This window comes from Arachis duranensis, chromosome 2 (genome assembly GCF_000817695.3).
Source record: "Arachis duranensis cultivar V14167 chromosome 2, aradu.V14167.gnm2.J7QH, whole genome shotgun sequence".
NCBI classification, from domain to species: Eukaryota; Viridiplantae; Streptophyta; class Magnoliopsida; order Fabales; family Fabaceae; genus Arachis; species Arachis duranensis.
Window position 1 is genome coordinate 6,535,997 of NC_029773.3, and position 24,780 is coordinate 6,560,776.

At 29.5% G+C, this 24,780-nt stretch overlaps 3 protein-coding genes and 1 long non-coding RNA gene across 7 annotated transcripts; 2 read left to right on the plus strand and 2 right to left on the minus strand.

The window, feature by feature from the left end:
- The first annotated feature begins 4,177 nt into the window (after positions 1-4,177).
- Positions 4,178-10,487, plus strand: LOC107473190 (protein PIN-LIKES 3-like). 3 transcript variants are annotated; one of them, XM_052257652.1, is made up of 11 exons: positions 4,178-4,297; positions 6,942-7,104; positions 7,361-7,440; positions 7,918-8,042; positions 8,168-8,289; positions 8,969-9,202; positions 9,413-9,508; positions 9,639-9,739; positions 9,867-9,919; positions 10,009-10,194; positions 10,284-10,487. In XM_052257652.1, the coding sequence occupies exons 2-11, from the start codon at positions 6,970-6,972 to the stop codon at positions 10,409-10,411; spliced, it is 1,260 nt and encodes a 419-aa protein (XP_052113612.1). In that variant the 5' UTR covers positions 4,178-4,297; positions 6,942-6,969; the 3' UTR covers positions 10,412-10,487. The 3 variants fall into 3 exon arrangements, with proteins under 3 accessions (XP_052113612.1, XP_015948226.1, XP_015948227.1); XM_016092740.3 differs by lacking the exon at positions 4,178-4,297 and adding an exon at positions 6,603-6,745; XM_016092741.3 differs by lacking the exons at positions 4,178-4,297; positions 7,361-7,440 and having other exon boundaries at positions 6,968-7,104.
- Positions 10,488-11,037: 550 nt separating this feature from the next.
- On the minus strand, positions 11,038-13,638 carry LOC107473266 (uncharacterized). Its single transcript, XM_021134871.2, has 6 exons — positions 13,569-13,638; positions 12,689-13,086; positions 12,052-12,362; positions 11,901-11,957; positions 11,515-11,822; positions 11,038-11,238 (listed from the first exon to the last, which is right to left on the minus strand). The coding sequence occupies exons 2-6, from the start codon at positions 13,066-13,068 to the stop codon at positions 11,038-11,040; spliced, it is 1,257 nt and encodes a 418-aa protein (XP_020990530.1). The 5' UTR covers positions 13,069-13,086; positions 13,569-13,638.
- A 1,102-nt stretch (positions 13,639-14,740) lies between these two features.
- LOC107473189 (peptidyl-prolyl cis-trans isomerase FKBP20-2, chloroplastic) lies at positions 14,741-17,625 on the minus strand. The gene is made up of 7 exons (XM_016092739.3): positions 17,522-17,625; positions 17,359-17,434; positions 17,070-17,281; positions 16,703-16,812; positions 15,829-15,937; positions 15,634-15,710; positions 14,741-15,104 (listed from the first exon to the last, which is right to left on the minus strand). Exons 1-7 carry the CDS (start codon positions 17,544-17,546, stop codon positions 14,985-14,987), a joined length of 729 nt encoding a protein of 242 aa, XP_015948225.1. The 5' UTR covers positions 17,547-17,625; the 3' UTR covers positions 14,741-14,984.
- A 3,112-nt stretch (positions 17,626-20,737) lies between these two features.
- Positions 20,738-24,528, plus strand: LOC107473299 (uncharacterized). Of its 2 annotated transcripts, XR_001588952.3 has the most exons (8): positions 20,738-20,981; positions 21,196-21,266; positions 21,783-21,886; positions 22,112-22,174; positions 22,261-22,298; positions 23,285-23,404; positions 24,267-24,341; positions 24,486-24,528. It is a non-coding gene; the product is annotated as an uncharacterized LOC107473299 (long non-coding RNA). The 2 variants fall into 2 exon arrangements; XR_001588951.3 differs by lacking the exon at positions 21,783-21,886 and having other exon boundaries at positions 20,740-20,981.
- The last annotated feature ends 252 nt before the right edge of the window (positions 24,529-24,780 follow it).

Consider the following 24,780-nt stretch of genomic DNA (forward strand, 5'->3'; position numbering starts at 1 on the left):
TCCTTAAATAATTCCTGAAGCTAAACTAAGTGCAAGGCAGAGACCGATTGAATGTGATGAAATCACGATTTGACCGATTCAAAGGGAGATTGGATGTGATGGAATCACGATTTGACCGATTTGACAGTGTGTATTTCTGAAACTAACTGGTGATTACAGGAGGAAGAAAATAGCTATTGCATTGTTGAAAGCGTGTGACAAGCTTTCCATTCTGTGGGATCATGAGTAGGGGTATTCGCGGTGCGGTTTGGATCGGTTTTGAGTCAAAAACTCATCCGATCTGAATACTAATTTTGCTTGCGGTGCAGTTTAGATTGGATGACTTTAAAAAAAACCGATCCGATCCGATCGAATTTCAAGCGGATTGGATTGGATTTGATTTGCGATTTTGTAAATTAAAAATAATAAATACATATAACAAGTCTTAACATCAAATTTTAAATAATCAACAATAACATAATAAGTCTCAACAATATCTTTAAAAACTAACGATAACATAATAATAGAAATAAAATTATAGGTTAGTTAAAATAAATAAATAAATAACATTTTGAACATAAAATATTTATTAAATAATAATAACACTGAATAATATAAAAATGTATAACAAATTGAACATGTTACAAGTATAATTGTAAATATAATAATAAAATAATAATATTATAGTACATTTTGCGGTTTGGATTGAATTGGATCGGTTATGAAAAGTAGATTCGAAGTCCGGTCCGATCCGATCCAGCGGTTTGCAAAAAATAGAATCCAATCAAATCCGAATTAATGCAGTTTTAATCGGTTTTCGGTTTGAATTGGATTGGATGAACAATTTAATTTAGATCGGTTTGGATTTGAACAACCATAGTCATGAGTTTCTTGCACTTCGGACTTATGAAGAAGATCTTGGTGCACGCAAATTATACACAAATGCAGGATACCATGTTGTGTCTAGAGATCCACCATGGACAAGTAATTAGATTGGACGAAAATGTCGTGTTCTTATGAAAAGGGTAGAGAAGGTCCTAACAATGAGAAAGAGGAGTGTGTGTGGTTGTTGGAGGTGGCCGGATAAGTTAATGTGGGAATGTTTTTATAGGTTTTAATTAAGTTTATTTAATTAATTTTAATTTTTTTATTTTTAAATTTAAAAAATTAAAATTAATCATTAATAATTATAATTAATTAAGTTATTCATTTTTTGGCTGGTTAGACACTTGGTTCCTATACTTTTCCGTTTTCAAATATTTACGCCAATTTCAATTGGCCTCTCTATTTTTATTTTTTTTTGTTGGTTGTCTACGGGTTACTGAATGTATAAAATAAAATTTAAATTCCCAATATTTACTCAATGAGACGAGTGAACTAACTATTCAATTAATCTAAATTAGCTCAATTGGTCTCCCTATTGTCAAGATTTAGCAAGACTAAGAGAGTCCTAATATTCTATATAATTAAACGCAATTGTGCTATGTGTTATTAAAAATTAATCATTAAATTAATTATTAATACAAAATATATATTAAAATATAAAATATACACTAAAATTAATTTAAACAATACATGTATTTAAACATAAATATATAATAACTTATTTTTAGTATTTATATAACATTTTGAATTAAATAAGCTTTCTCTTCATCCAAAACTAAACAACTCTATCTGATCTTTGATAGTATCTTCTTTTTGTCCAAATACAAACATTATTATGCTCTATTTCTTTTTCTATCTGATTGGAATTTCATTGGAAGACATGTTACGTGTATGAACAGCATTACAATAATCTTAATAAATGGTAGTATACGTGAAAGTGCAAAAAACGTATTTGCGCCAATAATACCGAACGAGACAATACATGCACCAAACACGCACCAACAATTACGCACGTGCTTTATTAATCAAACAGCCCATTACAGCTACTTCTTCTTCGTTGCTTCGCAATCAAAGTTCATGCATTATTCTTCATCTAAAAGGTTAATAAACATACATTTCGAACCCTATTTATTATTATTACTAGTGTATTAGTATTTCTAATATATTAAATTCATTAAAAACTTAAAAGTTTTCTATTATTATACCCTTAACATATGTTCTTAAGACACAAGTTAACTAAATTTATTTTTAATTAGTAAGTTGTTCATGTGTGTCCAGCTAAGTCCTTAATAAAATTATAATCAATATAAGAATTACTTTACATTATAACAAAGAGATTTTAAATTCAACTCTAGAAATTGCAAATAACTTCTTTAAAATACATATATAAAACAAGTTTTAAGAACAACAATTTATACATTAGATTCTTCTATATCACCAATTATACATATTAGATAACTGAAATAATGAGTTGTGATGATATGTAATGAAAAAGATGTTTTTAGAATTGCGGCGGCTGTGAGGGTGGGTGAGACACCGCCGTCACAAAGATAAGGATCGGAGTTGAAGTTGCACTAATAAATTTCATGGCACTAGTCTGTGTCAGTGACAACACTAACAAATTTTTTTTGGTGACTTTTTTTTTTTGGTGACTACAACACTTAACAAATTGACAATACAAGCTAGAATAATGATGAGTAAAAATTAAAAGACACAGGAATAATATATATAAAAGTGTTTTTAAATTTTATATTACTTTTTAAAGATAAAAAAATAAGTATACTAGTGGCGTACATATATAACAATTCTAACTACTCTTTAATTTCTAGTATTGAATAAGTGCTCATTTTTAAGGTTCGGTTAATTTTTATATATTTATTAAATTTACAATTAAATTTTTTATATTTTTGTGAAAAATATTTTATTAATTCTAATATTTTTTACACTAATAATAAAAATCTAATTATAAAATTAAAAATAGTATAAAAACTTAAATGAAAAAAATATATAAAAATCTAATCGTAAATTTAGAAAAATTATATATAAAAATCAATAGAATAATTAATCTATTTTAAATCGGTAGATAAATTATCTTCAAAAAAATTTACATGAACTTTACAAATAACTGGAATATATTGAAGTTATTATAATTAGGCTATATGATGCACATCTTAACCAACCATGAGATAGATGCACCACAACAACATTATCTATGAAATAATGCTAAATCATTAAACTTATAATAAATGAAGAAATTGAATTATATATATTTCATAGACAATTTTCATAACTTCCACTAAATCATTGATATAAGACAACAAGCTCTTTTTTGTCCCAAGTAGTCCTAAATAATGCTACAACACATACAAACTATATATAGTTAACTATGGAAAATAAAGGAAGAAAAATAGGCTAGAAGAAAAGAAAGATGAAGGGACAGAGAAAAAGCATAGGAGGGAAGCTCAGAAATCACAACAAGCGTATGTTTGGTAAAATTTTGTGAAAAAAATATTTATATTTTAAAAATACAGATATTTTATTTTATGTTTAATAAATAAAAAAATTATATGTTTATGTTTATTTGTAGGTTTTAAAAATTATATATGTTTTTTAAGTACTTAAAGATGAGTTCTTTAATTTTAATTTGTATTTATTAAAATAAAAAAGTCTAATATAAATTTATATTTTAATAAATATCTAAATTTATTTTTATATTTGTGTCTATTATATCCTTTTAAATTTAAAAGATTATTTTATTAAATATAATTATTGTTTGTTTGTATTAATTAAAAATTATTTTTAGTTTAACTTATCAAACATAGATGTCTAAACTTTTTAAAAATTATCTTTTAAAAGTCAATTTTGATAAGTTACTTTCAAAATTTAAAAGTTTTACTAAATTATATCTAAAAAATAAGAAAGATAAAGTAGATCGCACTCCTTATTATAGAAGGTAATAATTATTAGTTAGGAAATACTTCATCTATTAAATGTAGTAATTTTATTTTCAATAAAAATATAATTATTTACATACCTCTATTTATCAAATAAAATTTTTGAAATAAGTGAATTTTTGATATATTTTCAGAATTTTTATAATCTAAAATTTTAATATTTTGATTTTTTTTAATAAAAAAAATTTAGTATAAGGCAAAATGAAAAAATATTTATTCAAAAATTCATGCAAAATTAAAAAAAATCTTACAACAAAAAATATATCTGTATATATATAATTATTTATGTATTTTTTATTATTTAATAAATTTTCAAAATAAGTGATTATATTATAATTTATAATTGAATAAATGTGTTTTCTAGGTGGAGTACTTCTCCTTTCCAGACACATATAAATGATGATCTCTTCAACAATTCCTTCAGACCATATCACATTTGCAAGTATTATAGGGATTTAAGTCTTTAATCTAAATTTCAGGTAAGATATCCTTAGCATCTTAGCCATATTTAACAGAAGTAGTGTATCTTGCTAACTAGTCCCCATCGTTTTCTATTTATAAATAAGAGATAAGACAATTGATTAAGTCATGATCAACCATCATTGTCAAATGAAATCCTTTTCACAGGAAAAATAAAAAATAAAAAAAAATGTCTTAAATAATAATGTAGACAAAGGGCATCGATCTTGATGATATTAGACACTAACACCACAAGCCACCTTTATTTTACTTTTTAGAAATTGTTATATGCACTACTACTATAGAAAAAGATTCATCCTCTCTAAGATAATTTATTACATTGGAAAATTTTTAATATATAATGCAAAAATAGCTGATAATTTATTGACGAATTTTGTCTCTTCTATCAACAAATATAAATTCGTCAGTAAAAAATTTGTCGGTAAAATTTCTGACAAAATTTCCTTTTTTTTTATAATTTGGCGAAAATAATTTTTTCTTAATTTTTTGCTAATTTATTTTTTAAAACAAAAAAATAGCTACATGGTAATGGTATGTTTAATTTCTAGGATTTAAAAGATAAAAGGCAAAAAGTTAAAATGGAGTGCACAGTAGTGGCGGAGATTTACCATATAAATAGAATTGACCTTAAAAGGAAATATTCATTGCATAACATAACAAAAGAGACATATAACAATACATGATATGGAAGAACGAAACTAAGAAGATATTTCATATTTGAGTGGTAATTGTTAGTAGTGGAGAAGAAAGAAGAATGAAGAAGAGATCAACCTTTTGATGTAACGTGTGGGGTGAAAAATGAAAGAAGGGAAACAATGGTTAGAATTGAAAGAGTAAATAGTGGAAAACATTACTCTATCTTTTGTAGCACATTGTGTATGAAATTAACACTTACCGTATATATAGTTTTTGATTGTTGTGTTTTCTTTACTTAATTTATTTTAGGAGAAGTCGGATCAACAATTTTATTAAATTTTGATCAATATATAACTAATAAAAGAAAAATGAATAATTCTACATCATTAGATGAAATTTTATACCATTCAAAACATCATTGATGATTACAAATCACAAAAATTACTACTCTCTAACGATTCTCTTTATTTTATTCTATCCGCTTTGGAATTCCATTAGCAATTGCATGTGGTCTAACGCAAACGCCAACTAAATTGTCATTTCCACGTACCCGGTTCTTTTTTTTTCCACATTAACTTTGATTCTCAAGTTATCTCTTCCTCTTCATTAATTACTTTTAATTATTTAGATATTAATACTTCCATTCATTATTATTACTGTTGATATTAAATAAGTTACCCTAACTAGTTGGTACTTATGGTCTCATCAATATCTATTAGAATTGAAATGATTAAACCTAATTAAGGATTATACATTTATGGTAAGAAGTCTGAATAAATATCTACTAGTAATTCTTTAACTATTAGAATAATCTAGTGAACTTAATTTAATTTTCAAAAAAATTTGTAGTCAACATTCTAATAATTTTATTTCATTTTTATTCCCACTCTTTCATAAAAAATTAATTAAAGAGAGTATTTTGAGTGTACTTAAAATTGACTAGGTGATTAGATCTTAATAAGTAACGATGAAGTTGAAGATGATAGTAAAGATGTTTAAGATAACTTTACGTTAACTCTAGAATGGCAAGTGAAAATATATATATAAGAGATTTCGATACTTAAATTAATAAGGATTTAAATAAGTTATATGTAGAATAAAATTAAAAAACACTTGAGTTCGATATAATATATATAGGAGAGAATTATGATGATTTCATCATCACTTTAAAATCTTTATCTGTAGTCTGTAGATAGTAAATATTTCTTTCTTTATGATATGAAAAGTTACTCCACATAAAGGTAATTATTGATTTATAGATAATATCAGAAAAAAAAGTAAGTCGGGTAAGTCCCATTAAACACAAATTATGATACCTGTTTTTCAAGTAGATCGATTAGGTTAATCCGTGTAACTCTCTTGAAGATGACTTTATTTAGACCCTTGTATGATCAGACAGCATAATTGATTATTTAATTTGGATTATACTAAGTAACGAATAATTTTTTTGAATAACATGAACAACCATCAATCAAATTAAAACACATTATATTTCTAAATTATCCACATAAATCTTAATATTAGAATAACTATCCACATACCTAGTGAAATGAACATCCAATGATGTATTTTTATTGTCTACCTATATTTTTCTATTTAATTTTTATTTTCTTGTATTGGCTATATATATGAAAGTTGGGCAATTGGGTGTATGTAACAAGAGCCAATTTGGTTTTGTCATGTACTTTTGAGATATAGTGGGGTAGTATAAGTGTGTGTGTAACTTTTTCCGATGTTCACCCACACACTATATATATACAAGCTAATTAAGCAAGTCGTTTGAAGTGCAGGCCGAAAACAAAGTATATCAGGTATAATAATAATAATAATGGAGTTCTGTTTTATTCTTCATTTCTTTGATTTTTTCAGTTTTCACGCTACTACTCCATCTAATTAATTAAATTAGTTCTTCTTATTAGTTTCTTCGTAGCTTAGGCATTATGTGTGCATTATATATTGTGTCATATGTGATGTTAATATGAGAAGTTGAAACTTCATTTGGATCAGCCAAGAAGAAGAAGAAGAAGAAGAAGAAATGGAGTTCTGGAATCTTTTCATGGTTGCATTAATGCCAGTTGTAAAGGTGCTTTTGATCACTGCTCTTGGGACAATTCTTGCCATTCAGCGTTTTGGTATTCTTGGGGATACTGCCAGGAAAAACTTGAATCATGTGATCTTTCTTTCTTTTCTCTTCTTATTAATTATCATTTTAATTTAGAACAAAATTTATTATTTTTTGGCTAGCAGTTAGTTATCAATATTTAAAGTGTAGGTTAAAAATATATCGTTGAATTATTAGTTAAAACTGATGACAAAAAATAATAAATTCTCTTCGTTATTTTTTTTAAACTTAATTAAGCATATTTTTTATTTATTTTAAGTTCAAACTTGCAAATAATTGAATAAAATTTTGTGGATCATCACAGATGGTATTTTATGTGTTTGGGCCTGCTATTGTTTGTAGCAGCCTCGCAAAAACCATAACTCTAAAGAACGTCGTTATTTTGTAAGTCTTTTTACCTTCCTCCATCATTTTTTTTTGGCATTTTTTTGAAGACTTTTTTTGTTGTTTTACATGACAATATTTTTAATGGTTTTTCTTTTCATTTTTTATCCATGTGTTACTGTTTCGTTGTAGTAGCACTCGTTATATGTTTTTTTTTAACTTGCGCTAACGTGATAAAATCGTGACATCTGAATAAATATTTTAAAAATTATGTCGGTTTTGGTAAAAAAAAAAAAACAGAAAGAGTGACAGTGAATTTAATTTTAATACATCAATTGTATAAAATGTTTTATACAATTACTAAATTATATTTGTTAATTTTCAAGGTTATTTTTTTAATTAAACAAAAAATATTTTTTCTGATGTAACAATATATAATTAGACATACATGTACACCTTTTTAAAACAGCATTAAAAAAATTAAATTTTTCTTTAGGTTGAACAAGCTTTTGATATTTTCTTGAATTATGTATGTAGGTGGTTCATGCCGGTGAATGTTCTTCTCACATTTCTTATTGGAACAGCTCTTGGATGGTTACTTATTAAAATAATCAGAGTTCCTCTTCATCTTCATGGCCTTGTCTTAGGTTGTTGTGCTGCAGGTAGGAAAATTCAAATGAGTTTCTTTTAAAGAAACAACCAATAAATAAATAAAATCATATACCAACAAAAAAAAAATCATTCTGGAATAATTACCTAAAAGTACAGCAATTTTATTTGTGTGCAGGGAATCTGGGAAATTTACCTCTTATTATAGTTCCAGCTGTCTGTAAAAAAAGAAACAACTCTTTTGGAGATGTGGATGTTTGCAAAAAGAATGCATTAGCATATGCTTCTCTCTCAATGGCAGTATGTCCCTAGCTCAATAAATAATTCAATATATATATTACAGGAAAATTTTAATATATCCGGAACAATAATGTTTCAATAATCTTAATCATTGATTTTAATTAATATATTATATATATATATTTTATAATTGAAGTCAACAGTTAAAATTATTGAAACATTAGTGTACTTAGTATATTTGAAATTCTTCCTATATTATATGATAAAATAATAAATAAGTTCTTAATCTTTTGTCTCGAAGATAAATAAGTCTTTGACTAATTGAAAATACAAAAACATCATTCAATTTTTAAAATGCAAGATATCTAAGTCCTTTCCGAGAACCTATTTGACTTTATATATTTTGAATGGAGAGACTTAAATAAATATCTCGTATTTTAGAAAATGAATGACGTTTTTGTTTTTTAATTAGTAAAAAATTTATGTGTTTTTAAATTAAAAAGTCAAGAACTTATTTATTTTTTCTCTTAATTTTAATATATTATCAATGTATAAAACTAGTGTATTCAATTACATAACATCATATTAATAAAAATAAATATTTTTTATATTGATCGTGTAAAACGTTTTATAACATCAATACATCAAAACTATCCTCGTATAACTATGCCTCATTGTGCAATTCTAAGTTGTTTTGAACATTTTTCCCTAACTTTTTTTCTTTTTTTTTTTCCCCCAGCTAGGAAGCATTTACATTTGGTCTTATGTATACAACATAGTCCGCATATATTCAAGCAAGGTTTCATCAGTTGATGATTCAAAAGTAAAAGCAGTGATCATTGCAACAGAAAATGATGATATTGATTCAGAAAACCCTTCAAAATTGGTCACTGTTGATGACAAATCACAAACTAATGATCACGTGAAGCAACTTGAAATTGAATCTGTAGTGTCTCACCAACAAATAGCAAAGGTACTTTATTAACATAAGTTCTCAGATAATAGTTATATATACTTATACGAGTTTAATTTGCATGCACTGACAGTGATTAACAACTATTTAATACACTCACGGATGATATACATCACATAATGCTACTACTTTAATAAAATCTGGTATGGATTGTTGAAATAAATGTGATAGAAATTATGATCTTACATATTGAAGAATTTAATTTTACAGATATCATCAACAAAGCAAAAAATTAGGAATCAGATAAAGGTATTAGCAGAAAAGATCAATTTGAAGGTACTATTTGCACCAGCAACAATTGGAACGGTATGTCACTGGTGTCTATTTGTTCTTTCATTGTCTCAACTATGCCTAAATAAAGCATATAATATATATAATTAGTATATTTTTAGTTCTACTACCTAAACAAAGACATATGCAATTCCTCATTATGCAGATAATTGGTTTAATAATTGGAATTGTTCCTCAATTTCGAAAAGTATTAGTTGATGAAAATGCACCTCTTTTTGTGATTCAAGATTCTTTAGTCATGTTGGGGTAAGTATATATATATAAAGTATTCGAGACTCTTTATATTTATTTAATTATGACCAGGTTAGTCGGTTCAACTAGTAATTTACTGGTTGAACTAATGATTCGGTTGTAATCTCTTGTTGGTTTGCAGGGATGCAGCAATTCCAGCAATGACCTTGTTGGTTGGTGCAAATCTTGTTAAGGGTAAACAAGAATAATGTCATTTCATCTTTATTGCAGATAAATGTTATGATATGTATAAACTAAAATAATTTGATGGTTTTAATTTTCAGGTTTAGAGGGAGTAAGAAAGCAACTTCCACTTGTTATTGGGATTACTATAGTTAGATTTATTGCCTTGCCAGCAATAGGTATAGGAATTGTTAAAGGTGCTACTCATTTTGGCTTGATCCACCATGATCCATTATATCAATTTCTTTTACTACTTCAATTTGCTCTTCCTCCTGCAGTAGCCATGAGTAAGTATGATACTTGAACATTCAAGTCTTGCCATGCCATATATATATGTATATGTATTTATCAAATAATTGAATTCTGTATATGTCAGGTACAATGGTTCAATTATTTGGAGGTGGTGAAGGTGAATGCTCAGTTATCATGTTAGCAACTTATTCTTGTGCTGCAGTTTCCCTTACTCTTTGGTGCACATTCTTTGTGTGGCTTGTATTATCATAATTGTTTCTCCATGCCTTAGTTATAGTTACAAATTCTCCATTGTTGTAAAAGTCAAAGCTCTATGTAGAGAGTTTTGATTAAATTAGTATACATGTTTTTAAAGAGTTAAGTTAATGTATTAGTATTAGTAAAAGTTTTTAAACATTTTACTTTAATAAATACATAACAAATACATTGAAAAGTTACACTTTATATGCTTTTTTGTAAAATCTTTTTCAACGAGTAATCTTAACATGCGTTTTTAAGACAGATGTTAGCTGCTAAACTCTTAACTATGACAAAAATAAATATAAGTATAATTTGGCCTTCAATTTTAATTAATGAATTTGACCACAAAATTAGAAAGGAATGTTTAGAACCAAACTAAGACGAATTAAAACCCAAAAAACCAAAGCAAAATGACAAAAAAATCAATGTGAAGGTATGGACTATGGAGCAGAATCCTGTTATCATATTCACAATCATGTACAATTGAACAAACGATTACATAGGTGTAAGAGTATGAAAATATAGATGATATGGAAAGTATTTACACATAAAACCAGAAGCACATCACTTGCAACATGTTTGAGAAATTCTCAGTTCCATTCAGATGCCTAACAAGTAACAACTATCTTAGATTCAGCTTAACCAAATGACATCCGGTTCCAAGAGGCAGATTTGTTCCTTCTTTTCCTTTTGTTCTTAGGAACATTTGACTTTGATGTGGAGCATACTTTTAAAGTAGAATGAATATTAGGCACAACATCCTCAACAGAAAAGTCAGATTCAGAAACTTGCAACTCTTTCTTAGCTTCTTGATTTTGTATAAGGGTCCCATCTTTGATCTGCACCTTAAGAAAAGGCTAGTATAACTAAAATATATGTAATGGTTCTAAAATTTATACAAAAAGATTGTTTAGAATTGGTCCTTCCAACATACACCTTTATACTAGTTGGATAACTGATACTATAACAAACTTTTTATTACTTCAAAATTCCAAACAATTATAAAGTAAACATTGTAACACATACTATTAACAAATCTAAAGCTGCCATAGGAAATGAAGGTGGAAATTTCATGCCAAAGAGTTCTTCCAAGAAGTACATATGAATAAGGTTACCTCTTCTCGCAAGTCCTCAAGCCGAGGCTTATCAGTCATCTCAACAAGGAGATTAAACCCTTCATCAGTTAATGATGCATTTCCGGGTTCAAGCTGAGGTGTCCCAGGCTTGTCCAATTGATTTCCGGAATCAAATTTTCCTGAATTTTCTTTAATTACCTTATCAATTCGAGTTTTCAATTTGTGAACTTGTGATTGTACTGCTTCAATCTTTTGAATGATGTCATCCAATGACTTATCACTATTTTCATAGTCAACATAAGACCACAGATCATCCAACTTGAACTCAATATCATCAATGTTACCACCTAAAATAAGAAAGCAAGGTAAGAAATGTAATTAGTTGGGTTTGCTTGACCTTGATTCATAGTTTTACTTGTACTCACCATTAGCAGCACCATGAACATCTTTCAAACAAGTATCAACAGTGCGATCTTTTTGTTCTGGAAAATGACAAGTAAAAGAAGACATCAGAACAAAGAACAAAAACATAGAGAAATACACTAATATACTATAACAAATGAAGAAATCCCATACCGTAGTAAGAGAATAAACTATGGTTAGACATGTATGATGCTAAATCATACTTCTCTTCAACTCTATTCCTTTTTTTCCTCTTCATAATTTTATTCCTATGCATCCGACCAGATATAGGTACCGACTTGATATCAGAGCCATCTAATGTTAGGTGTGCAAAATCAAGCTGCTTTCTATAATTATAAGCTGCAAGCTCTTTTTCATACTTAAGCTCTTGAGACTGAAGTTGCTTCAGACGCAGTTCGATCCACTTACAACGCCACATTAGAGGGTGTATGAACTTTCTCCAATGACTTGTAACCCCTTTCTTTCTGAATGGTTCGGAGTAAAAACTTCCACTCTTAAGATAACGTAATTTGATCCATTTTGTAAATAGTAGAAACTCAGGTGCAGTCGATTTCAAGTGAAATTGATAATTAAAAGTCTTTAGATAAAAATTTAGTCAAATCAGTCAAATTATCTAATGACTATCAATTATCAACTTCACGTGAAGTCGACTGCACCTGAGTTTTCACCTTTGTAAATACATATGTGTATGTATGTATAGGAAAATAGATAAATATGCAGACAGATGTGAATTCCGTCATTTATTACATTTTTCAGACCGATGCAACAACGAATTCAAAGTGAACTATACCTTCTTGGAGGTGATTCAAAATAATCATTGGACATGGATGAGGATGCATTGTCAGCACAAAGACACGATTCGACTTCAGGGTCACTGAAGGATGGGACATTCTCTGTGTCAGATTCTGTATGACCAAAAGAACTAGAACTCTCAGTGGCATCCTCACGAGAATCTTCCACCACCAAAGCTTGTCCAGAATTTGTGGATCCGGTGATATTAACCTCTACATTCTCATTCTCATCGGAGAAATGAGTTTGTTCAATTCGTGATGTTTCCATGCCGCAAGCATCACCAATGTAGTCCTTTCTAGGCTCCGGAACCTTCTGTCGAGAAAATGCAGGGGAGTGTATACTCCCTGACTTGTTCTTCAAATCCAAGTCAGACCCCATTCTTGTGCATCACACAATCTATAATGTTCACATATCCTTACTCATTATTCAAACAATATAAACTCATGTTCTCTTAGTACTTAACCACAAAACAAGAACATTAGGAGAAAACCTCAATTAATGACACACCATATGATCTTCAAAAGAAACCAAATACATATAAGGGGTTACCTTACATGTATTTGGTTTCACTTTGCATGTCATGATCTAATATCTATATATACCAATTAGTAACATACCAAGTAGTTTGTCAAATACAATCTCAAAAGAAGGATTTCCATAATTAAAACATATTTATTATCCCTAAATTAGCTCCTAGAAAAAAGTCTAGACTCTAAACTGATTCAATAAACCAAATTCAAGTTCAAGGCACAAAATTTCAGTTACACACACAATCTTCTAAACTTCATTTCCTGCTAGTTACAAGTACAATATCAACAGAGTTGAAAAGAAAGACAGAAATTCAATTACCAAAAGAAATGAGGAAAAAAAACAATTACCCAAAAACCAAAACCTGAAGCAAACATCAAGAATTGAAGAAAAGTCAGAGATTTTTGCAACACCTGTAATAAAACGAAAAAAGTACATAAAGAGTACACAAAGATAATAAAATTGTGAAAGAATAATGAAATAAAAGATGAAGAAATTTTATTGATTGTTGATTGATTGAAGATTGTAAATTATGAAGGTAAAACTAAGTATATACAGAGTATTAGCCTATGAAAAATAAAAGATAAGATAAAGATAAAGATAAGATAAAGATTAACGAAAAGAGTACATAATAAAATTGTGAAAGAATAATGAAAGAAAATAAAAGATGAAAAAAATTTATTGATTGTTGATTGATTAAAGATTGTAAACTATGAAAGTAAAACTAAGAATATATATATAATATTAGCCTATGAAAGATAAAAGATAAGATAAAGATAAATATGAGATAAAATAAAGACTAAAATTATAGTTAAATTTGTGTATTTTGTTGGAATGAATTTGTGGTCGTGAGACGTCTTTATTATTGTCGTGGGTTAAAGTGGAATAATGGTTTAATAACCTGAAAGAAGAACAAGATTATATAATGCTCCCTTAAGAATTCCAAGAAAAGAAGAAAAAGGAACAAATTTTTTTTACTAAATTTCTTAGGTTTGTGGGTTTCAACAATGGTTGACTGGTTTAGTGTTTGTTTCTCCTTCGGAATTGGAAAATTCTGTCATACTCCTCAGCAATAATAAATTAATTCTATTTAATTCAATGAATTTTTTGGTGACTTATTTAATTCAATGAATTGAAACCTCTCTCTGTTTCTTTCTCACAAAGCCAAAATTCAAAACTGTTGCCGCTTTGACATATTTTTTAATTACATTTTCTTTTTTAATAAAAATCACTAAACTTTGTCATATTTTTTCTTTCCTTAATATGTATGTTATAAAAAATAATTTTTATATTTACCTTTTTGCTTTATTTAAATATTAAAACAATTATTAGAATAATAATATGTAAGAGGATATCTCATAAAAAACACGTGTGCATAGCACAAGAATTTGCGGAGCAAGAATAGGCAAGCGAAGAAGTCTATGGATCCAGAATACATTTTGCATTTGAAGAGTCAAAGTAGGAATATATTTAGTGACAGATTTTGTTGGTAAAGAAAACTCATTTTTATAACAATTATCCCTTCTAATTATAACAATTTTATTAATGTATGCATAATTTACATTAAATTTTTGTTCTTTCAATAATGTGCATGATTTCCTATTTCTAGAGAAACATGGTTTTATCTTTAACTTTCTACAAGAAGAAAATAAATTACAAATAATCAATTATGTCTCCAAGTTCCAACTCATCCTTAATAATCTTCCATAGTTAACCATTTTGGTAAGAAATTATGAAGGTATAGGTAACAAATAAAGTAAGGAACTTCAGTTGCATACAACATCAGAGTAGAAAGCTATGGTCCTCCTTTCACAGTTCTGTATGCTTAATAATTCAACATCAAAAACTTCAAATTGTTTTGAGCTGAAAAAGGTTGAAGGTCCAACCTGCATAACACAAAAAACAATCAGATCATAGAAATTACTTGCTTTGGAAGCATAAAATAGAGAAGAACTAAGATTGATGTACTGTTGTTAAGAGCTGCATAGGATTGAAAACTATATGCTAATGCAATCCCAACATAGTTCTGATCAATGACAAGTGCCAAAAATAGTAGATTATTTCATTTTATTATAGGTTGATTAATTAGTTGTTAGGAAGAAAGTTGTTTTAACATAGTTTAATCTTGTTTAGAATGGCAGGATTCTAAGTTCTGGATCCAACTTATAGACTTCAATATCCAGTCAAATTTCTTCAGTGTGAGACTAAAGGTGGACTCGAAAAGCTTCCGATGCGTTTGGTGCTGTGACTGTGACAGTTTGGGGGAGATTTCGGCCAAGGAGTGTGCATCAGTAAAAGATTTCAGTTCTAACATAGATGAAGAGAAATCTAGAACTATTATGCAACTGCTATTGCTATATATTATATTTATCTAGTAGCTTCTAGAACAAGAAAATGAGACATGTTAGAACTCACTGGTGGCCCAAGTTCAGGGGGAATAATGATTCTTCTCTTTCCACCTGGTCTCATGTCTCTAATTCCTTCCTCAAATCCTGCATCAGAAGAAAAAAAAAATGAAAAAATAATAAAAAATTTTCTCGAGAACAAAATGAATAATCTTTCACATCCATTTCTCAAGGGAAAAAATGGCACTAAGATTTGAAGTTCTACCAGGAACCAATGCTTTAGTTCCCATACGGATTCTGGCAGGAGAACCCTGTAAGTAAGTGCTGTCTATACGACGGCCAGATTCGTTATAGCCGACATAGTGAAACGTTACCTGCCAAACATGAACAAGTAATCAGATAATGAACAAACTGATCAATATATTTTGTGCACTAAAATCAACTTAAAAATGTTAGTGCCCAACAGCCTAGAAGTTGCAATTTCGCAATGCCGAAAAGTGAAATGATACTTTTTTAAGTATCTTCAAAGCTATAATATTGGCAACTTTCACTATTCACCTCATCCTTTTTCATTCAATCACACTTGAGAAAACATAAATGACAGAAAGAGTATAGCATCATCTATTGATTTCACAGCCAAAAACCAGGTTTAGCTACAAACCAACAACATAAGCATCTCCAATGCTTGGTCTCAGTTCAATTTCATTTTGAGACCACATGTCATAAATAGTGATTTGAGACTGAATATAAAATTTATCACTCTAATGTTTGGTTCCAATTCATTTTAAACTTTATAGAAGGTGGCAAAATTTAATTGGTGTTCCACCAAAGTAAAACCGTCTTTCTAAAGTGAAACCGGTCTCATTTCATTAATCATCTCCAATGCAAAGTGAAATTTCGAATCATTTCACTTCATGTTCACATCAGATTTGAAACTCCAAAAACACTCCATTGGAGTTGAGACTACTCAAACATCAATATCAATTTTCCCCTAGCTCAAACCAGCACAAATTATTCCTATTTCCTAGAAACAAATAAGTATGCAACTGAAGAACAATTGCCCCAACAATGAACTTAAGATTGAATCACAAAGAACAATCTAGGAAGTAGCAGATTGGGAAGAAAAACAAAAGAAAAACCTGCTGACCATCCTTTGGGCAATCACCTTTACCAACTTCGAAATCCCGGTATATGAGCCCCGAATCACTCTTGGTATAGTTATCCGGTGCTACTACTTTAACTTCAAAACCTGAAATGTACATTAATAAATCAGATCATTACTTAAAAAATCATACACAAGAGGTTCACAACAAACAAATTTTCCTTGTCAATCATGCTAGGTGTACGCCAAGATCAGCCATCAGTATAGAATACACATTGAAATACAAAATACACACTAAAAATAAGTTAAACTACACATGTACTTACATAGCATTTTTGTTTCCTTATTTAACTTAAAAAGTAACATATTTTACTTAAAATTTGCAGAATCACATTGTTAATTACCTTCTCTTATGAAATTTGGGAAATCCTCAGGTGCATTGTTTTCTTGCTGTATCCGTTTATTTTGTTGTAGGAGGCGTTTTTCATCATATGGATTCTTAGTTTTAGTCTTGGCATAAGAAGATAAGGTTGGAAAAACACAAGTTGATACAAAAGCAGAAAGAACAAGTGTCCTCCTTAATGTTATTTTCTCAGATATGCAACTACCCTGTAATCTGTCACAGAATCATAAGCAAAAAACAGAAGAATAATAAGCAATAAATGGCAGGAGAATGTGAAGGGTCAGTCTTACATGTCCTGCTCATGATTTGTGCATTGGAGAGTTAATTGTTTAGCTCCATGAATAGCACAAGGGAGGGGGGCTGTAACTGCCACAAAAGAAAAGGAATAAAGTGTGAAGAAGAAGAAGAAGAAGAAAGAAAGAAAGAGAAGGAGAGAAGGGTTGTTGCAATTACAGCGTGTGAGTGAGAGTGGAACCATGGCCTTCACTTGCCTTGTCTTCTCCGACCAGAGTTCAAGTGCTGCTCTCTGCTCTTTTTGTTAATGTTATCCACTCTCCTTCATAACTATTTACCTAAACACATATTAAAATATTCATATATTAAGTACTTTAGATATATTAAATTACATAATAATTTTAATTATTATTTTTATGTAAAGATATTACATTAATTTTAGATTTATTATTTAAAAATTAACTAAACACATGATAGTCATATAAATTAAATTCCTATTTTAAGAATAAAATAATTAAAAAAATATTTTACTCTTGATAATAATATACAATATTCCTATTAACATTAAATTTACTCAATTTAGTGAATCTTTTTTACTAAGGCGATCAGTTTATTACGTGTTCAATTATGAAGAATTTGATTAATTTACAGTATTTTGATTGAATTGTCTTTCTTCAGTTAGAAAGTATTTAAAAAATATATATTCTTATTAAATTTTAAAATATTTAGATATATAATTTGAGAAATAAAGTGTTTTTTTTTTAAAGTTGTTTCTCCAAAAACCAATAAATAATGATTATCATGTGATTAAGCACCAAAAGAATTTGGTTAATTAAACTAGCTAAATCTGTAGATAATTTTATATGATCTCAGTTTTATACTTTTAGTAATTGAAGATTATATATCAATTAAATAATGATTAGTTTTTTTTTAAAGATGGTAGGTCATTCTCTTTCAAATGAAAGAAAATATTTTGTATAAAATTTAAGACTATACAAAAAAGGAGTTCTTCTATTTTTTGCTTAAACATTAGTGAGGCACAGTAAAAAAAATGAAATTAAGAAGAAAGCAAAGTTGGAATTAAATTGAGGTTTCAGTGGGCAAGTTTACAAGTTCTTGATTTGTTTGGTAGCAATTGTCAAAAGTTCTTCAGGATTCATAGATTGGCATTCGAACACCCTCTTACACCTTTCTTATATGCCAGGCCATAATCAAAATAAAACGGACTGAGTTCTTACTCACAGGTCGTTAATCAGGCACAACAATTTGGAGTCTCCACCAATCGAAAAAGGAGATGCAGTTAGGATTTGGGGCCAAGTTCGCTGTTGGACTCTTGCTCTAAATTTCTGAAGCATCTGGACAGTTGAAGATGCAATGTAACAAGGATTCTGGTTCAGCATTGTAAATGGGACAAGTTAGTGAAGTGATGATTGCGCATCATGTTGTATTTTTCTATACTTTTTCATATTAAAATTTAATTACTCATACTTAATTATTGAGTATTTTTGTGTTTAAATTGTATATTGCTTTCACCTCTTTAATTTGATTTATGTTGTAGAAAAACGGGGGGAATTCGGGGAGAAGCAATTCGATATTCTGAGAATTGGCACACTTCCCCTGGGATAGGGTCTTCGGACCCTTCCCTTCCACATTTCTCTTCTCTTCTATTTCTTCCATATCACTTTGTAAATATTATGAGTCTTTAATTTCTATATTTGAGAAAGGAGCTCTGTTTCAATTTTGATTGAATTGATATTTATTTTTCTTCTTTTTTTCAATTCTATCTTCATACATAGAAGAGAGTTCCATTCTTCAAAGATCCACTTGGATCTATTATAATTTTATGTGAACCTTGAGAAAGGAATCATAGAATTCAGTTTGAACTCCCTTTGCATAATGAAATTGATCTTGATTTAGAGTTGGTATTGTGACATGTAACCGCTCTAATATCGGGATCATTGGAATTATATAGTATGAGATTAGAAATCATGCTTGTTTATCTAAGGAAGAGTTTTTGTGCTTCATAGATCCAATTACTATCGAGAGAGGGATTGAATCTACTTGAATTACATGATAAATTTGAGAAAGGAGTCATGGAATTCAGTGCTTCATACATATTATTAATCTTCATCCAAATTCCTACAAAACCCACCGAAAAGAAAGAAGAAGAGGATTAATAATATTGGTTCGGTGGGTTTTGTAGGGATTTGGATGAGGATTAATAATATGTATGTAGTTTGGAGTGGATGTTGGTGGGATTGGAGAAGAAGAGAGAAGTTTTTTAGATTTAGAGAGAGAAGAGAGGTTAGGCTGAATACGCATGGTTATTAGGATTAATATATAGCGCGTTTCAAATTTCAATCGATTTGATTATCATACCAATCGATGCAGATAAAAATTTATTTACGTCACATTTCAATAGATTGAATTCTCATACCAATCGGTTGAATTGGAATATGCCATTAATCACGTACAAACTTCAAAACATAACCACTCAATTAAATTCTCATAACCAATCGATTGAATTAATTAAACCCAGATTGCTTTGATGAGTTCAATCGATTGGATAATAAGACCACTCGATTGATTTTTGGGCAAACCATACTGCCTTGTAACTTTCAATCGATTATTTTGTGATAACTTGAGTCCAATCGATTGAGTTTCGGAAAATCTGAAATTCAATCGATTGTTTTGTTCGATTGATTTTCTAAGAAACACGATTTTACAACCCTCGACGGATGTAACGGATCAAAGAAAAACTTTTAATCGATTAGGATTGCTAAAAAGTTATTACGAACAATGGAAGATCTAATTCGTTATTTTTTTGTTTTTGATTGTTAATAAACATAATAGATGAGTGATAAAATAATAATTTATAAAATAAAAAATAATTTTTATAATTAAATAAAATATATGGAGTTAATTTGTAATTAAAATTAGAAAAAGACCATTCAGCAGTTATTAAAAAACTTAAAAAATATGTTTTGTTATAGAATTATTTAATGGTCCAAACGTTTTGGGACCATCTAATCCTTTGCTCAGTAACCTCCTCTGAACGTCTCCATCTCTCTCATCGATCACGAGATCTCCACATCGCAGCTTTCGAAGTGCCTCGGCTCCCATCGCGCAGACCGCCGCATCGCCGCCTCCACAATGCGCCGCACACATCGCTTCTCTCTCGTCGTACCGCCTTCTAATCCGCGCCGCACTCGCACCCACAATACTCGCCTGTGACATCCTCGCCGCTCGCATTCCCAGGCCAAGCCCGCGCCTGCGCCATTGCGGCCTCCACCCCGACGATCCTCTGGCAGTGACCGTGCCCTCCGCAACCACACTACAAAAAAAGGGGATTAAAATGGCATTGATATTAAGGCGGTTTTAAAGAACCGCCGTAATATCGAGACGTTACGGCAATTGTTGCTGCTGCCGTAATTGGCTATATATATTTTGGCGGTTCTAGTGATTATGGCGGTTTTAACTGCCGTTTTCACACACATATAAAAGGAAAAAAATTCTAATCCCTGACTCATTCAACGCCATTCTTCGTTCTAGCTAGGGCTTCTCCTCTCTGAAGTCTGAACAAACGACGCTATCATCTCCTCCGTGTAAAGAAGCTCTCCGACAACGCCGTTCTTCCTTCTAGGGCTTCTCCTCTCTCCGCCGGTTACGATCTCTCCAGGTACCTCTCCCTCTCAAGTTAAATTGAAATGCTGTTTTATTTTGTTTTTTCTTTTGTGCTGTGGAGACGAAGATTCCGGCGAGAGGCAAGGTTCTGGTGGCTACTGACATCAGCATTTCGATTCTAGAAGGCACCGATTTTTTCGTTTTTGTTTGGGTTAGGGTTTCAAAATCGCTTTTGGTGCTGATTTTTTGGGGGTTTTGTTTCTCTGCAGCTCTGTTAGGGATTTTTGGGTCTTCCGTTGAAGTATTGATGTTGGTACAGGGTGATTGACGATGATCTCAGGTCTTCTTTCTTAACTTTACTCCCTCCTCTCTCTCTCTCTCTCTCTCTCTATTAAGGTGTTTCGCTAATCTCCGATCTCAGATCTTAGATCTCAGAAAAAACTGCTCCAATCTCAATTTCTCTATTTGCTTCTTTGGTTCTTTTTTGGTTCTTTTAAGCAAAGCTATAAATGAGTAATCTCTGTAGTTGTTTAGCTCTGCTGCCCTTGCTCTGTTCAATGTTTTTTGCATTAACTGAACCCTTGCTCTGCCCTTGAAACTTGCACGTACCTCGTTAGATGCATGATGCACACATGCACATTTGTCACACTCACATAAGATCCTCGTTTTATTTTACTAAAGAAATCAGGTTTAGTTTTCTATCCATTTGTATGTTTATTAAAAATTAAGATGTTGACATTTTTGATGTCTCAGGTTTTGTTTCGGCCATAAATCAATATATAAGATTTTACTTGGACAATCATTTTTGGGAATTCTTTGAGGTTAAAGTTTTAAACAAATTTGTTCAATCTCTCAGGGGCTAGAACTATTAACACAAGAAAATATTTATATCAGCCATGTGACATTCATAATCATTGATAGATAGAGTGAGCTGGTTCAAGAAACAAGCTATCTTTGTGTGTAAGTTGGTGAATTTGCTAGACTTGGTTCTGGAAGTTTTAGTGTTTTCTTTGTGTGTCTTGCTCATTAATCATTAAGTTTTAGTGTTTTCTTTGTGTTTTCTAGATTTGTTTCCTGCTTTAAATTTGACCCCCCTCTAAATCTTACGCTTAAATTTGACCCCCCTCATTACGCTTATTTGCAGCATTCTAATATTGTTTTTGCCTTTGTGAATTTTATACACAGGCTGTTGACAAATTACCAATTATCCCTACTGCACTAGAATTAATTGGGATACTATTTACTACGGTAAATGAATACAGATTAAATCTTCTATTTATATTCTTAATGTGCTTAATGTTGTATAGTAATATAAACTTCTCTTTTTATTTCAGTGGTTTACATATCGATATCTCTTGTTCAAGCCTGATTGGTAAGTATTATTGCTTACCTTCATCTTGATATTGACTACATCATAATATTAATAGCATTGGTTGAAATCTACGTCAAAGGACTAATTATAACCATGCAAAATTGGTTGATGATTAAAGCTACCTTGTAAAGAGACTAACCTGTCTCAATTATAGTGGTTAATGATTTTTTTCCTACAATACTTTCTTAAATCGGATCTTTTTTGCTTGTCCTTTGTGACAGAGATCTCAATAAATTGGCTAGTATTGTACCTAATTTGCAAAAGAAATGGTAATTTTTCCGTGGCTATATAAAATTACTCTGGTTTGTTTTATTCATTGTTATAGTTACTCTTTTGATGTAAATATATCCTTATTTGCACTAAAAGGATACAAGTATTGAATCTTCAGTTCCAATGCTTAGCATTAGATATTTTCTAAATCTCTTTTATAAATACTAATATTTTGAAATTAACATTGGTTTGGTCCTTAATAAATTTGATCTCAGTGTACTGTTATAATTTTTATGTTATTCTTGCCTATTGAGGTAAGATAATTTCATCTTATGAACTAGATGAAATTTCAAAACTCTGTCATGAATAGATGTCAATTCTTTCTGAAACCAAACTGTGTTAAACTTAAAAATGTTTGGACTAAATTGATGTCAATATTTTAGGACAAAGTGACACTGATTTCAAAATGTTAGGAGTAAAGAAGGATATAGTCTCAATCTTCTACCTTTTTGTTTGTTTGGTTGTGGATAAAAGTTTTCTTATGTATTGAAGATATATTTTGGATTTTGCAGTAGTATTTAGATGGGTGTTCTGGCACATTGTGAGCATATAGTTTCCATGTTACATATTATAATTGGATGCCCTATCATTTAAGCGGTTCTTATTCTCTGTTCTTGAATGTATTCATTATAATAAAATTAATACTTGTAGTGATATGTATTATGTGCCTTTCACTCTTTTTAGGCAAATCAACATTGTGATATTGCTACTTGTAGGTTAAGGCATTGACAGGCCAATTTCCTGCTGCTATTCCACTTGCTTTGGTACTGAAACAATTTTTGGCAGACTGGAGCCTTGATCAGTCCTACTCTGGTGGCTTAAGCTCGTATTGTTTGGTATGTACGACTGCTTTCTTTTACATAATCTAATAATAATTTCTCAGTGAACTTGCCAAATCCTTTTTGTCCTTTTTGTAGAAAACTGGAGTACGTGTCTGCTAATCTTGCATTTCTTTTGATTTTATACATAGCTTAATAATTAAGAACATCTCATATTGTACATAAAAATTCTATGAATACAAATTCATATCTTAGATAGTGTACATATTTATATCTATATTTAGATCAAAATCATCTTCATTAGCAGTCAAGTTATCATTATTAGCTGCCTCGGAGGGAAAATTCGCATTCGAAAAGATCACTAAAAGTTCCTGGATAGTTTAATAAAGTTTATTTTCATGCTAAGTTATATAAGTTACTTTGCAATTTGCACATCTCTCTTTATATTATTAATTTTATCATCATGGACAATATGGTCACTTTGTTTTTAATTTGATCACTTCCGATTAATTTTAAAATATATGATGTCAGTTAGGCCAATATGTTATATACATGAACATGCTTGCGTGAACCACCTAGCTAGCTTCCTTGGGATTTCGTGTACATTAATTAGTTATATATTTAATTTAATTTATTAGGTATATTTATTTATTATACTAAATTATTAGGTATATTTATTTATTATACTAAATAAAAAGTTAGGACTCTGTATATAATGAATTATATTTTATAAATGTTGTATTAATTAATTTTTATTGTTCAAATCCGTTAATAATATAATTTGATATTAATCCTAAATTATCAAAAATACAACATTCATATATTTTTAGTTGATTATACATTTAAATTTCGTGTACATTAATTAGTTATATATTTAATTTTAATAAATCTGTTGGTGATAATTTTTCATGTGAAATAGGTTTTAGATCTTCTTCAACTCTTGCTGCTAGCTACTTTACTTTGAAAAAAGAAGGAAAATTATCATTTGAAAGAGGTAATTATAATTTTCTTATATTTTCTTTTAAATACTATTTAAGTTTTTAATATCTGATTTGCATATAAAAGAATAAATTTCTTGCCTTTAGAATATATATAGATTTTTAATGAATAGATTTTTTAAAATCCTTATTTGTTGTAGGGATTGGATCAAGAGAGTGAGATTCCATCACCAAGAGAGTTAGTTATGAGATTTTAAAGTTTGAGTTCTAAAAATGTCACTTTAAATATATAGTTTCAATCTCATTTTAAAAAGTATAAAATTGTAATTAGGTAAAAACGACGGCTAAAAACGCCATTTTAAACAAAAATGGTGCCATTATATCCTGGTAAAAACGGCAGTTAAAAAATACTATTTTAATCGAAAAGGATGCCACTAAACCCTGGTAAAAACGGCGGGTATAAACGCCATTTTAATAAAAAAGGATGCCATTAAA

Excerpts from the sequence above, each read along its gene's own strand:
- LOC107473266 (XM_021134871.2), bottom strand. The coding sequence starts at position 13,068 with ATGGGGTCTGACTTGGATTTGAAGAACAAGTCAGGGAGTATACACTCC. Across the intron at positions 12,363-12,688 it reads TTTGAATCACCTCCAAGAAG|AAAGAAAGGGGTTACAAGTC; the intron begins GTATAGTTCACT and ends CGAACCATTCAG. Across the intron at positions 11,823-11,900 it reads TGTTCATGGTGCTGCTAATG|GTGGTAACATTGATGATATT; the intron begins GTGAGTACAAGT and ends TTCTTATTTTAG.
- LOC107473190 (XM_052257652.1), top strand. The coding sequence starts at position 6,970 with ATGGAGTTCTGGAATCTTTTCATGGTTGCATTAATGCCAGTTGTAAAG. Across the intron at positions 9,203-9,412 it reads CTCACCAACAAATAGCAAAG|ATATCATCAACAAAGCAAAA; the intron begins GTACTTTATTAA and ends TTAATTTTACAG. Across the intron at positions 10,195-10,283 it reads TCCTCCTGCAGTAGCCATGA|GTACAATGGTTCAATTATTT; the intron begins GTAAGTATGATA and ends TGTATATGTCAG.
- LOC107473189 (XM_016092739.3), bottom strand. The coding sequence starts at position 17,546 with ATGGTTCCACTCTCACTCACACGCT. Across the intron at positions 17,435-17,521 it reads TCCACTCTCACTCACACGCT|TTACAGCCCCCCTCCCTTGT; the intron begins GTAATTGCAACA and ends CTTTTGTGGCAG. Across the intron at positions 15,711-15,828 it reads AACTAAAGCATTGGTTCCTG|GATTTGAGGAAGGAATTAGA; the intron begins GTAGAACTTCAA and ends CTTCTGATGCAG.